Genomic DNA, 15,204 nt, shown 5'->3' on the forward strand with positions numbered 1-15,204 from the left:
ACAAAGAATACAGTACTTAAAAGTAAAAACAACTGACACCGACCCATTTTCAAAGTATTTACAAGTGTGAAGGCAAACATAAATTTTAGAAAGAATTAAAATACATTTTCATATTTATAATGTTGTTTCTTCTTTTTGAAAAATAATGGTTCTTAATGTTTCCATAAGATTACCATAGTTCTATATGTTGCATATACACACTTGTGGCAAATAATTGCAAAATACTGTAGTCAACTGATGATTCTTTTTTTAAATATCTACATCATGAGTGGTAACAGTTAAGGGACATACCACAACCATATAATAATCAAATATTGTAAGCCAAGTCATTGGCTATCATTGCCCTTTCATGGTAACAGAATATTTACTACAAATGAAAAGGTAGCAAAAGGATTTAGAACATTGCATCGGTGTGAAGTTCCAATTATTCCAAAGATAGTGGGATCAGCAACTTCAGGAAGCTAGATGAAAAGAAGTGTGACAATCCTACATGGTCCTATAATTTCTGTACCATTGAAGACCTCAATATGAGCAAGAAGGTATCCCAGAAGTTTAAAAATACCTGCAGTCTAATATAAAAGTATAAAAATTTTGGCTTCTTGAAAGTCAGCGACATTGGACTCTAATACGTCAGACCTTCTTGGTTTAGCTGTAGGCAAAATCTCCACACTCCATAACCAATGGAATAGTTAGTAGCACCCCTATCCATGACTTCCATAACAGACATTAATGCATAAGTGTGCTAACGATTAGAGTGCTTTCCAACAAGTTGGAAGAGCGTGGTCCCAGTTATTCCTTAGGTTCAGCTGTTTTCATAGAATCATAGAAAGGTTTGGGTTGGAAGGGACCTTAAACATCATCCAGTTCCAACCCCCCTGCCATGGGCAGGGACACCTTCCACTAGATGAGGTGGCTCAAAGCCCCATCCAGCCTGGCCTTGAAAGCAAAGCTCTCAATTTTTAGTAAAGGCCTTTAACTGTATGTTCTGCTGTTATGAGAGACATGTCTGTTGAAAGGGTGCAGAGAATATAAAGCTATGGGGCCAAAAATTAAAAAAAAAAGAAGAGAAAGTGTGATTCTGTGTTCTTCAGATGAGGACATTCATCAAGAAGGAGGAACTCCTTGTTCTTCATCCATGTTCCAGCACCAGTATAGGTTTTTGCTTTTAAGAAACACTGATTAAATGCATAAAAGAATTTGGAGCACAAAAAAGAACACATACTCCCCCAAGGTAAATTTATTTTCAGTTCAGACTTTCAATTGGAGAAAAACATCTGTAAAGAAATTTTACAAACTTTCCCTTTAAAGCACAGCTGCTGCAAATTTCCTCATATACATTAAAAATGATCATCAAAAATCTTTCAAAGTAAATTCATTGCATTTTTTGTATTACATCTAATTGAAATATAAGGCAAAACCATTTATGTAAATAGTCTGTGTTATCCAAACTTTATTCTATCTAAACATATAGCTTACTACACATGCAAGTTTATTCATTGTAAACATGTAATAAAAGCTTTCCAAACAGATCTTACTTCATAAGTTATTTTCAGACTTGATTGAAGCAAAATCGGGGTAAATTTTTGATGAACTTCAGCAGTAAGCCAAAGGCGAAAGTTTGGTTGAGGTTGTAATGTATTCAGTTCCTATTAAAGAGATGTTATATATTGAAGTAGGTTTTGGGTTGGGTTTTTTTTAATATACAGAACAGTATTTACAAAATTATAATATCCTAAATTAGAAAGTTAGGCTTGTCTAAAAATTCTTTAGTTGTTATTACAGGTAAGGTTATTCAAAAGACTATAATTTAAGGTGTGTTGTCTCCACACATTCTATATGCTTGCTGTGCTCAAGTTTGACGTTCGTCCTAGCTGAGTCAGTATATTTGCACCTCCCCCAGATCCTAAATTCAGAGCATAAAAATTCAGCATAGCGGTTCTTTTCTTCTTTTAGGTAAAAAAAAAACACCAGAAGGCTACGTCTCAAAAGATGAAGCCTTGGAATGTGGGCTGCATATCAACACCAGATCTCAATGACTTTCAACAACTGTATAGCTATATTAATTTCTTTTTCTTCTTCTGTTTGTTGTATGCACGCTTCACGTATCATGATTCATAGAAAAGTGAAGATAGGAAAATGGAGTTCTAAGAGAATAAATATTGTCAAATGCTATTTCAAATATAAAGGCTTCACAAAAATATGTAATTACTGAATGTATGAAAACATACCGCTGGTGCTTTATGTGCATCTGAAACAGACATATTTTCCACTGAAGATACCAAAGTTGTTTGACAACTGACTTGAGAACAATGTCAACGTTTTATGTATGTTACTCGGAAAAAAACATAGATCAAAAACCTCTGAACAGATTTTCTTCATTTTGATAATCTCTAAAACATAATCATAATCATTTTGTTTTCAGTGTTTTTAGTAAAGAAGAAAATTCCTTCAACCCATTAATTGTTCTGCTCTTTAGGCAAAATGACAACTATATCCGGTACCTAGAACTGTATCTGGTACACAGAACTGTTGAGGTTGGAAGGAACCTCTGGAGACTGTCTAGCCCAACCCCATGCTCAAAGCAGAGTCAGCTACAGCAGGTTGCCCAGAACTGCGTCTGGTCAGGTTTTCAATATCTCCAAGGATGGAGACTCCACAGCCTCTCTAGGCAACCTGTTCCAGTGTTTGACCAGCCTCACAGTAAAAAAAAAAATAAATTGTCTTACGTTTAAATGGCATTTCCTGTATTTCAGTTTGTGGCCACAGCCTCTTGTCCTGTCACAGGACACCACTGAGAACAGTCTGGTTCTATCTCCTTTACTCCTTCCCATCAGCCAGCACACACTAAATAATAGGATTCCCACTGAGGTTTCTCTTCCCCAGGCTGAACAGTCCCTGTTCTCTCAGTCTCTCCTTGTATGACACATGCTCCAGTCCCTTCATCACCCTTGTGGCCCTTTAATGGACTGGCTCCAGTATGCCCATGCCTCTCTTGTAGTGGGCAGCCCAGCACTGTACACAGGACTCCAGACGTGTCTCACCAGGGCTGACCAGAGGAGAAGGATCACCTCCCTTGATCTGCTGGCAACATTGCCTAAAGCAGCCCAAGAGGCCGGTGGCCGCCTTTGTTGCAAGGGCACGTTGCTGGCTCGTAGTCACAGCTTCTTACCCACCAGGACCCCCAGGTCTTTTCTGCCAAGCTGGTGTTCAGCCAATTAGCCCCTGGACTGTCTGGGTGCCTGGAGTTATTCCATTCCATGCGAAGTACTTGGCATTTCCCTTTGCTGAACTTCACAAAGTTCTTGTCAGCCTACTTCTCCAGCCTATCAAGGTCCTTATGAATGAAAGCACACCCATCTGTTCTATCAATCAACATTACTCCCAGTTTTGTATCATCTGTACTTGCTGAGGATGCACTCTGTCCCGTTATTCATGTCATTAATTAAGATGTTAAACAACATTGGCCACAGTATCAATGCCTGGAGCACACCACTGATACTGGTCTCCAGCTGGACTTTTTTGCCACTAAAAACCCTTTCAGCCACGCAGTTAGGCCAGTTTTCAATCTATCTCACTGTGGTACAATCAGGTCTGTATTTCATCACCTTGTCTATGAGGATGTTATGGGAGACAAACTAAGATATGAAAATGATCCACAGCCTTGGAAGCAGAAGATTTAAGAAAAGAAAACAAGGGAATTTACATGCCCTTTCAAGTGGAATCATCTGCAGCACGCATCCTCTGATACATCATGTTTGGCTAAAAGACAGGTAAGGACAGTCACTTGTAAACTGTGAAGGTATCATCTTCATACAGATAAAGTTCACACTGACCAGAAGTATTTCATCTTCTCAAATGGAAAGACTGTGAGAACTAAATTTATGTACCTGGATGGAACTGAATTATAAATATGCAGATCTCTCTTAAGAGGATGTTCAAACATTCTGAATTACATAGCCTCACACTTGCTAATGGTATGCAAAACAGCCAATGGGATGTGCTGAGTCAAACATCAGCAAAACTCAGTCTGTATTAAGCTCAGCAAGAAGTTTAACACATTCAGTATTATGTTCTTGTGGAAAGAATAAGAAACTTCTGATACATATGAATATTTTAATACTTACAAGATCTGAAATTCTGTAATTAGTAAGAGGCTTATAAACCGTTACTGTTCACTATCATATTCAGACTAGATGACACATATCAGTGTTATCTTGCTTTGTCTTTCCATTTTTTTAAAATGGATTACAAGAACATTAAAGGCACATGCATGCCACATAGTCATTGCTAGACAGAAGATAGACTCCAAGTTCATGTGCATGGAGTACACTTTACAGACAATCATGTGACACTGGAAAATTAAGAATATAATAACTATTGATAGGAATTCCTCACCTTTCTTTTTTTGAGTTACTTTATTTTGTGGATTTCAGAGTGATATACATGTTAAGTCACTTTGATTCAGTTAGCAAGTTAATGATTTTACATGCCATAAGTAAAAGCGTGTTCCTATGAAACACTAGACATTTTAATTTCAAAATAGAAAAAAAATCCTAGTGACTTAGACACAAGCTACACTTAACAAAAAAGAACTACTAAAAAGAAAGTCCTAGAACTGAAAAAAAAAAAAAAAAAAAAAAATTAAAATAAAATTTAAGCATGCATAGATTCAGAGTTCAGCAAACATGGGCAGTACCCCATAAAGTACCAGAAGTCTCAACAGGAGCGTTTGTTCACTCATTGTGGCAGAAATACTCTACACTGTATGAAAATTAAAGTGCTCATGCAAAGGAAGATGCTGCTTAGATCTGAAGCTTTTCACTTTATTTATGACTGAGAAAACTGCAAACGTTTATTTTTAAATTGTTGGTATTTTAAACATCACCATGGAAATGCCTGAAATGCTTCAGAACTGTTGCTTACTAATTTTGTCTGGTTTCAAATACATTATTCTTGAGTTACCCTCACCTTTTCTAATACAGGAAGCCAAGATGTAACAAGATGCAGGTTCTTTAAACACAGCCATTCTCCATTGCGTGCACATTCTTTTAAAGTTTGAATAGCCAAGTCAGCTTGGCCTTGGCCCATTGCAATCTGAAATGACAGACACAGTTGTATCAGGAATTCATCATACTTCATTTAACAGCTAAATACAAAATCGTGTGTTTCCAAGTTAGAGTACATATGTAAAAAAGAAGGTGTGCTAAAGATAACCAGAAATTTCCCTAATGTGACAGGCTACTAAAGTAGGGAAAAGATTAAGGAAAACGTAGTTTTTTCTTTGCAACCTATCTAACCAGTTTCTTAAGAAATGACATTACGTAGTCTTTTGATTGAAAAAACATACATCATTTGGTGGCAGTGATGGTATTCCCTGGGAACTCAAAAAGTAATTTAAATATCAGTGACTAAACTGTATTATTGCAGAACTGCTGATATGACAAAACCAAGACATAAATGAGAATAAATTTTCTTCTGACTGTAAGTTAAGAGTACTTCCTTTGAAGAGAAACACTCAATTTCATATTAAGATGAGTGAAAAACTAAGGCTGCTCTCTTTCCAACTGGGAAATATGAATAGCTTAACAAACAGTCTTTTCTTAATTTGTTATAGTACCATACTGCTGCTAAAATAAATTTGGATTTTCAAATGGAAATACAAAGATTCAAAAGTGAATTTTCAGATAAATTGGTGAAAATTGAAAATAAAGAAAGGACTTGTTCTGTGGCACAATTACTGCAACAATTGATGTTAAGAGTATCTGTAGAGTACATTCACCTTAGTTCTCCCTTAGAGTCTAATTGGAAGCTATACATAACAAAAACCCCTGAACTAACCAAGTTTGAAAGGAAGTGGTCTTAGCTAATCTGAAAAGCATTGTCTTGGCATTACTGCTATAGCAAAATAGAACTATTGTGATTATTATGACTTCATCAGATATCCCTTGAAAGGAAATCCATCCTGTCTTGTTATCCTAATACCGTACTGAATCAAAGAAACTTGAGGCCTATATCACTTATATGATGATAGAGATATCCTCTGCCTAAATAAAACTGAGCATATCATCTTGAAATAATTTAAAATAGCCAACAGAAGATAACTAAAAGTCACCAGACAATATGTTAGTACACCACACAAATTTAGTGATCTGTTCTTTATCCCCTATGAGAAATAATTCAACAGAGAGGAAAAATCTGATCTTCTATGTTCTATCGCAATTGCATGAGAAAGTGCAGGAAAAAATAATAACAACAAAATATTCTCATTAGTAGTACAACCTTCAGATGATTTGAGCAGTACTCACTGATCCTTAATCAAATACCATACTGTGTTACATTTTAGTACAGGATATTTAAGAGACAAACACAAAAAGCCATGTGACAGAGTAAGAAATATGCATTCTGAAATGTTCACAGCTAGATAAACTGGCAAGAGTATCCAAATCTTTACAATCTGATGCGAATAATATATTCCATCAGTGCACATTCCAGGAAAGGAACAAGTTCAATGACTATTCAAAAGCAACATTAAACTTGACGTTTTCCATTTCTATGCTAACCAGTGATCAGCTAGATGACAAGTCCCCTTCCCTGAATATTTCTAATGACAGAATGAAATAATGTTTTACAGAAAGGTATAAAGCATATTGATACTGTGTATTAGGAATATTAGGAAACCACTTGTATCATAGAATAATTTGAGTTGGAATGGATCCTGGAAGGTCTCTAGTCCAATATACTGCTCAAAGGAGGGCCAGCTATGAAAGGTCAGACCAGGAGCTGAGGGCTTTGTCCAGTGGACTCTTGGCAACCTCCAAGGATGGAGACTGAACTGGGAAATCTATTTGACTCTTCTCATCGTGAAAAAGTTTCTCCTTTCATCCAGTCATCTATCTCGTTACCATTTATGCCCACTGCCTCTTTCTACCATGCCTGATTGCAAAGAGTCTGGGTCCATATTCTCAGTGACGTTCTTTTAGGTATTGAAAAGCTGTTACTAGGTCATCACAAAGACTTCTCTGCTGGCAGGGTACAGCGCTGGCTCATGTTCAGCTTGTCATCTACAAAAACCCTCCTGTTCTTTTCAGCAGAGGTCCTCCCCAGTCAGTCAATATATTCCCTGTATTGTTGCAAGGGTTTCTTCTTTCCCAGGGGCAGGACTTTGCATTTCTTGAGTTCTGTAAGGTTCCTGTCAGCCAAGTAAAGCCAAGGAAAGCCGCGAGCCCATTGCTCGGTGGGGCAGGGCACTTAGTGACAAGGCACATGGAAAAGGTTAAGGTACTCAATGCCCTCTTAGTTGGAGGTTTCACTGCTGAGGCTTGTTCTCAGGCCTCCCAGGTCTCCCAAACCTACAAGCAGGAGAGAAGCAATACCCTCAGCAGAGAAAGAGAGATTTAGGAATCACTCAACACACTTAGAAATAAAAGAGTCCACAGGATGAGATGAAGTGCATCCAAGAGTGCTGTGGGGCCAGCTAACATCACTCCTTGCTGTCATCTTCAAAAGGTTACATAGATCTGGGGTGTTCACTGATGAAAAAGGAAAATGTCGCGTTTATCTTCAAGAAGGGCAAGAAGAGAAAGGTCTAGGTAGTTACAGGCTGGTCAGCCTCCACTCAGTCCCTGGAAAGGTTATGAAGAAAGTCCTCTTAGAAGCCATTTCTAAACACACGAAGAACACAGAGGTGATAAGGAGCAACCAATATAGATTTACCAATGACAATGACTCGTGCCTGCTCATCTTCATTGCTTTCTATGATGAGGTGACTGCCACTGTGGATAAAGGGGTGCTAGTGAATGTTGTGTATCTTGACTTTAGTAATGCTTTTGACAGGGTCTCCCATATCCTCCTTATGACCAAATTGGAGAAATACAGGCTGGAGAAGTGAAAAATAACATAGGCAGAAAAATAGGTGTACTGCTGGTCTCACAGAATGGTTAGTGGTACAGAGTCCAGCTGGCAGCCAGTAACTAGTGGTATCACTCAGAGATCAGTGCTAGAGAAAAATACTGTTTAATGTCTTCATCAGCAACCTGGGTTATGTGACTGGGTGCACTCTCAGCATGATAATGGGTAACACCAAAGGCGGGGATGTGGGGAGGGTGAGCAATAAATATGTTGGAAGGCAGGTTTGCTACTCAGATGGACCTGAATAGGCTGGAAAAACAGGTTGGCAGTTCGTGAAGTTCAATAAGGCAAATGCAAAGTCCTACACCTGGGATGGAACTACCCTGTACACAGTACAGGCTGGGGTCTGCCTCAGAAGCAACTTTGAAGAAAAGGAGGCCCTCATGGACAACAAGTTGAATATAAATCAACAATGGGCCCTTGCAACAAAGGCCAATCCCATAATGGGCTGTATTAGTAAAAGTTTTCAGCAAGTCCAGGAAAAGGGACACTTCCCCTCTCTTTGGCACTTGTGAGACTACATCTGGAGTACTGTCTCCAGTTTTGGGCTCCCCAGTACAAGACAGACATGGCCATACTGAAGTGACTCCAGAGCAGACCACCAACATGGTCAGGGGACACTGAGCAGGGTTTTTTTAGCCAGGCAATCATGAGACCTTCTTGCTGTCTACAACTACCAGACTGAAGAACACAGAGAAGACAGAACCAGACTCTTTCAGAGGCACATGGTGACAGGACATGAGTGATTGCACACAAGCTGGTATATGGGAAATACTGATTCAATATTAGGAAAAACATTCTCCTAGGAGAGTGGTCAAATACTGGAACAAGTTGCCCAGAGATCTCCATCCTTGGAGGGGGGAGCTCCCCGCTCTGAACAGGGGGTTGAAGTAGATGATCTCTAGAAGTGCCTTCCAACCTAGGTTATTCTATGAATTTAACAGCTACAGTAAATTTCTTCTTAAAAAAAAAGTCATTTTCAGCACCCCTGCATAGATCCAATTTTGAAACAGACACAGAAAATATAAAGTGATTTCTTCACAGTACAATTCCTGATTAAAATCCACTCAAGGGGAATTATCTTCACCCAGTTCAGTTTTGTATTGAATGCAAAAAGGTAAGCAGTTGTATACCATGACAGAAAACAACTGTTATATTGGCTGGGAAAATAATTTCATTGTTGTACGCCTATTCCTGAAATCTGAGGGTTTTCCTGCACGGTCAATCTTAAGCATTTTTTTTAAAAAAAGACTTGAAATGTAAAAGTTCTATTCAGGAACTCCCATCAACAATTGGTTAACATTTACTTGTAAAATTTCTCAAAATATTTTACAGATTTTCACAAAATGCCAAAGTACCCATAAACACTGAACATCTGATTTATGTTTTCTGTTGAAGAAAGAAATACGCAAGTCCTATAAGCAGAGGAAATTATGAAGTCTAGTTTTCATTGGTTTTGTTCATATTTTGATTATTTCACACCTAAAAAGATAATGTTTCAGCATATATAACAATTCTCAGTCTCTTTTGTTCTCTTCCATCCATCTTCTCATTTTTCCCTTCTCCAAGTTGGAGGACTGCCTCTCACATGGATTCTGCTGCTGTGAGGATCACTAATTGTGTGTCTCTTCTCCAACCCATTTTGCCAATGGAATCAGAAGTTAGTGGCAAGATAGGTAGGAACAACAAACACATAGACACCAAACTATGCTTTTACATACTAACTTCCTTAAAAACCAAAGTAAAACAGATACTACTACTTTAAAATTTTACATATTTTGGTTTTTAATCATTATGCTTATCTAAGACTGACCTGATGGTAGCACTCAGTATTTCTTTCAACATTGGCAAGTTCTTGCAACTCTTGAGAAGGATCAGCACCAGGAGAAATAATTATCAGGATGGGCTCAATTTCCAGAGTCTCTTTATACAGACGTTTCAAATTCAGAGGTGATGGAGATAATTCTTTTATTCCTAGAATTAGAATTATTATGGAAATAAAGTGACTACACAAGATGGAGTGGTTAATTAACCACTTTAAAGGTCATCTGGCTGTCAAAGTTCTGTTCAATGAAGACCATAAAACTGGTCCTACAATGAGAAAAATTTCCTTAAAATATGCAGGTAGAAGGCACTCTACATTGATAAGAAAAAGACACAAGCACCGAAATGGTGCGTGGACTTCCATCTTGACAAATATAAACTGTAGTATTTATTTAGAGTGTACTCTGCAAGAAAACATACAAAAAGAAGACCTGGAATATAAGAATATGAGAAGCTATGTTACTTGCTAAAACTACTTGTAGCATGTATGTCCACATGCAGAACTTCTCTCCTGTAAGGTCCTGAGAGCCTTAATTATTAGACTTGGACTTTACACAGTTCTTGGTGCTACAATTATTTTAGTCTATTATTCACTTTAATATACAAATTAAATGTCGAGAATGTTGACCTAGTATGGGCAAGGCATTTATATACCAGCACAAAGCTATGTGTATAAGTGTATCATAAACTTGAACAGTGTTAAGCACGTATTTTCAATGCATCTTTAGACTAGTCCTTAAATAGTGAAGTGTTAGGTGCAATGGGAAATCACAACATAAAGAAAGACAGAAGAACCCAAATCAGTGACATCTATGCCACACGTACTAAAAGATGCAATACACATTTCCTTGAAAGCACAGTCTGCTTTCAGACTTGAGCTATTATCTCCACATAGAGCAATACTATATAAATTGAATATAACAGGTCAGGCTGGCAAAGGTTAGTATGAGGTCTGGGTTCTCTGCATGTATCTGGACAGAGACTCTAACAGATGCAACTAAACAGATAAAATCACTATCAATCAAAATGCTTTAAAAAATTGAATTAAACAAGACTAATATTGGAAAATATTTTAATTTTACATTCATTAGGCATGCAAAGGTAATATAAGCAGAGATAAATATATAAACTGAGACCATAAGGCAATTGATACAAGCAACTCCCCTGATGAGTTCTGCTGCTCAGTGCCAATAAACCCTAAACCCTAGAAGATCCATAAAACGACACCAAAATTAAAGGGCTATTCAGTGCTGGACTGAAGCATGCTCAGTGAGGAAGACTCTTCAGGGACTCTTAAGTGTCAGAATCTCAAAAATGTCTGACAAACATCTGCAAGTTGTTTCTCAATGAATCCTCTATTGGCCAAATTTATAGAATCATGGAATCATAGAATCATTTAGGTTGGAAAAGACCTTCAAAATCATCCAAGTCCAACCATCAACCGTGCCCACCAAACCATGTCCTGAAGAACCCTGTCCACTCACTTTTTGAATATCTCCAGGGATGGTGACTCAACCACTTCCCTGGGCAGCCCATTCCAATGTTTGACAACCCTCTCAGTAAAAAAATTTTTCCTAATATCCAACCTAAACCTCCCTTGCCGCAACTTGAGGCCATTTGCTCTTGTCCTATCTCCAGCCACCTGACAGAAGAGACCAGCACCCACCTCACTACAACTCCCTTTCAGGTAGCTGTAGAGAGTGATAAGGTCTCCCCTCAGCCTCCTCTTCTCCAGACTAAGTGACTCCAGTTCCCTCAGCCGCTCCTCATAAGACTTGTGCTCCAGGACCCTCACCAACTTGGTTGCCCTCCTCTGAAGACGCTCCAGCACCTCAATGTCTTTCCTGTAGTGAGGGGCCCAAAACTGAACACAGTAAAATTTGGATGCATTTTCAAAGGGCCTGAAAAAAAGCTTACACTTTGAATGAAAGCTGCTCAGCATACTAGCTTTCTAGTCATTCCTCCAAACTGAGGTTATAGTAACATTTTTCACAAATACAAGCTACTCCAGATTTGACATTCCCTTCACTAACATAATAAATGGAAATAACTAAACTACTGGCAGGAAGGAGAGAAAGAAAGAAAATAGACAAATTAGCTAAGAAAAAAAAATGAAATTATATATAACTAGAGATTGGTTTGGGTTTTTTCAACTACAGTCATAATTGAAGCTACCTGAGTCACTCTATGCAAAAAAAGGAAAGTATCAGGAAATAGAACACAACAGCATTCTCTAGGGTAAGAATGTTTCTTTTAGTTAGTTTTTATGAAAGAGTGTTTACAATGCTGAAAATGGAAGACAGTATTATGCCTATAATTAGAAAATCCAATATCAAATGTTTCTCTTTGTGGATGAGGACCTCAAAGAAGAGGTACTTTTGATGCATTCTGATATTTGGCCTATAAACCACTGTCTTGCACCTTAAGCAAGGTCCATACTGAGTTGTATTCACTGTGACTATTTTTCACTGTTGAAGTATCAAAATATAAATGTTTCATATTAATTTAATATAAATATTAAAACATTAAATAAAGCATTAGAACTTAATCACTAGCTTCATAAGCAATAAAGATACATTGAGAAACTTAACACCAAATTTTAGATCAAAATTTAATTAAAAGTAAGGTTTTGGAAAGGTAAAACTTAACATTTATTAACTTTTATTTCAGTGAAGAAAATAATTTTGAAAATCTTCACTACTGTTTCAAATTCTATAAAGAATACAGGACTATAAATATCTGTTGAAGTCAAGAGGCAGCAGGGATACAAAAACCAAACAGAGATCTTTCTGACCACTAATTAACATTGTGGAATGGGCCTCAAGCAATGCTGCAAATATTTGTTATTACATGGAAATGCAGAAGAGATGTGCAAGGACATATAAGGCAAATTCTTTGGGTCTTTTAAATACTGTGTTATTACTTCTAGTTGAGAAACCCTGGAGACATAAAACACTGGTCACTGCAAAAGGTTTTGATATAAGCTTCTGAAGTTCTTATACCCTTGCCTTGTCATTTACTGTTTGTCATTGACAAAGACAGTAACACGCTAGACAGAGCTCTCCACCTGTTCCACCATTCTTAAGTTCCTGTTCCTAAGACTGCTTTGCTGCTACAAACATGTGCATGGAATATACTACAATCAAGATAAACTAGAGACTGTTGGCTGTATTATTATTTTTAGCAGTGCAAGCAGAGGGCGCACAGATTCCTGAGAAGCCTAACTGATTAGGAGTTTTGATATCCTACAAAACTCTATGTTAACTGGGGACTACTACCTTGCCTTGCATTAACTTGGGGATAGAATAAAAAGTTATGATTGGGCAATAGATCAATGTGTGTATACCTGCAACTTAAGTTATTATAATAACGTATTTATGGTAATAATGCTAACTTAAAAGAGGTGCAATTGTAAATTAGTAACTGCCTAGCTAAATATATTTTAAGACCTTTGAGATGCATAATTTAGAAAATTAATACAGTGGAAGTATTCTTTAATAAAACAGGTAGGTTTTTTAGACATTTGGACACAATGTTTAAAAAAAGCATAGCTATGCTGAAGGTGCTTTTTGTTTTGAGGAAGCTCAATGGAAGTGAAATATATAAAATCTACAATATAGCCAGGATTATGTTTAGAGAACTGGAGGGGAAAAAAAACCAACAAACAAAACTCCAGTGTTTTCAGGTTAAATCAATAAGCACTCATATTCAAGATAATAACTATGCAGTCAGAGTGGGAATTCCTGACATACTTTCTGCCTCTATGTTCTGTTCTGTCAGAATTTCTTAAATCTCACTGTCCAAACTAATATCCTGACATGAGAGGAAAAAGGATATATGAGACCAAATAACTTTTCAGAAAATGTCTAAATTGGAGGGAATCAAAGGGGAAAAAAGAAAGACCTGACATATAAATATACAAAGTCTGGCACAGGATGCAAACTTCACATTTTTTATAAACTGATGAAGTTTCCATAAAGTCAATGAACAACTTTTCACAAAACTTCTCTACTAATGTCAATGCAATTAAATCAATTTACAGCAGCTGGAACTTGAACTCAAAGTGCTAGTCAAGATTTCTTCTGCTGGTGATCTGTACACAGAAAAACAATACAAAAATATCAGTAAATATATTATTACTATTAACAATTCCAATACAGAAAGCAGGAGAGATCTGGTTTTTTTTTTTATTTTGGCAAGTAATTTTATTTTGGCCTAGATGCAATGTGACCATGAGAGCTCTGGTCTACTTTATAGAAAATGGTCTGTGAGAATAAAATACAGAGTAGTTTAGTCTGTACTGATTTTCCTTCTGTGTATCTCTATGGCTTTTTTGAAGAATATGAAAATGTAGGTAATTAAAATCAAGTCTCTTTAAATACTATTTCTGATGTAGCCAGACTCAAAAAACTAAGTTAAAGCAGACATGAAAAATACCCAACTCAATCAGTGATATGGAATGATGTGGGAGTATACCGTCAATATGATTTTTGCTAACATGGTGCATTTCAGTATAGCATGTAAAATAAAGAAATAAGCATACTTTGGGTGAACACAAAATACGTTTACAGAAAATTCTTATGAACTTTATCTTCAAAAGAAATTATTTTAATCCCCCTTCATCCATAAATTTAAAAATATATGTAAAAGATGAAAAAAAGAAGAAAAAAAAACATATCTCAATAAAACAGAAGTGGAAAGCTTTCTTTTAGGCTATTACAGTTCTTTTGGAACTCATTTTTCTCACAGGAAAACAGCCAAAGGAGATTGGAAACTTAACGGTTCCCTTTTGAACTAAGTGGAACAGTTTGTTTAAGAAGTTTCAGGGCAAGGACCCTGAAAAAGACATGGTAGAAAAAAATATGAAAAAAATATTCATAGAAGCATGACCCATTTTATTACTTGGAAAGTGCTAGTCATGATTTATTACATGATCTCAAAATCTCACTCATATGCATGAAAAATCTGTAGATGAAACCTTGCCTACAGAGTCAATGCTATTCTGCCTTCCTCAGTGAGGCTGTAGTTTCATTCACCAAAAATCATTCCTTTGTGGAATGCCTCCAAGAAATTGGTATCAAGATAGACCTAACCAATTTATGCAGCACATTAAGATTTGGAAGACAGTAAGTGGGTGTGAATAAACTTACTCTGCATTCAGGTCTCTGCTCAGCTTTGAGCCACACGTACTGCAGATCACACTTTTCATTTGATTCCAACAGGCAGGGACCTTGTCAGCGTGGGACCTATACACTCGCTATGATGAAAGTACCCTCTCTATCTGCTAATAATGTTTGACAGAGCAGGCTAACTTTAGTCCTGAAAATACCAGCATTGGTGGCAGACATGGAACCAATTTTCACCAACAAATAATGCCCACAGGCAGACCATAAAGTGGGAGTAAGATAAACTGTCACACAAATGTCATAAAAACATAAGAGTCAGAGACCTAAACTTATACCTAATCTTATA

General features: G+C 37.0%; 1 protein-coding gene across 1 annotated transcript in view; it reads right to left on the reverse strand.

Annotated features, from left to right (window-relative positions):
- The window catches only part of DYNC2H1 (dynein cytoplasmic 2 heavy chain 1), a 185,788-nt gene that overhangs the window by 74,570 nt on the left and 96,014 nt on the right, over nucleotides 1–15,204 (reverse strand). Inside the window, exons 76-78 of the mRNA XM_049823214.1 lie at nucleotides 9,722–9,882; nucleotides 4,969–5,094; nucleotides 1,536–1,646 (exon numbers count right to left, since the gene is read on the reverse strand). Coding sequence (XP_049679171.1) covers nucleotides 1,536–1,646; nucleotides 4,969–5,094; nucleotides 9,722–9,882 — 398 coding nt within the window. The remainder of the gene's footprint in view (nucleotides 1–1,535; nucleotides 1,647–4,968; nucleotides 5,095–9,721; nucleotides 9,883–15,204) is intronic.

This window comes from Accipiter gentilis, chromosome 19 (assembly GCF_929443795.1).
Source record: "Accipiter gentilis chromosome 19, bAccGen1.1, whole genome shotgun sequence".
Taxonomy (NCBI): Eukaryota; Metazoa; Chordata; class Aves; order Accipitriformes; family Accipitridae; genus Astur; species Astur gentilis.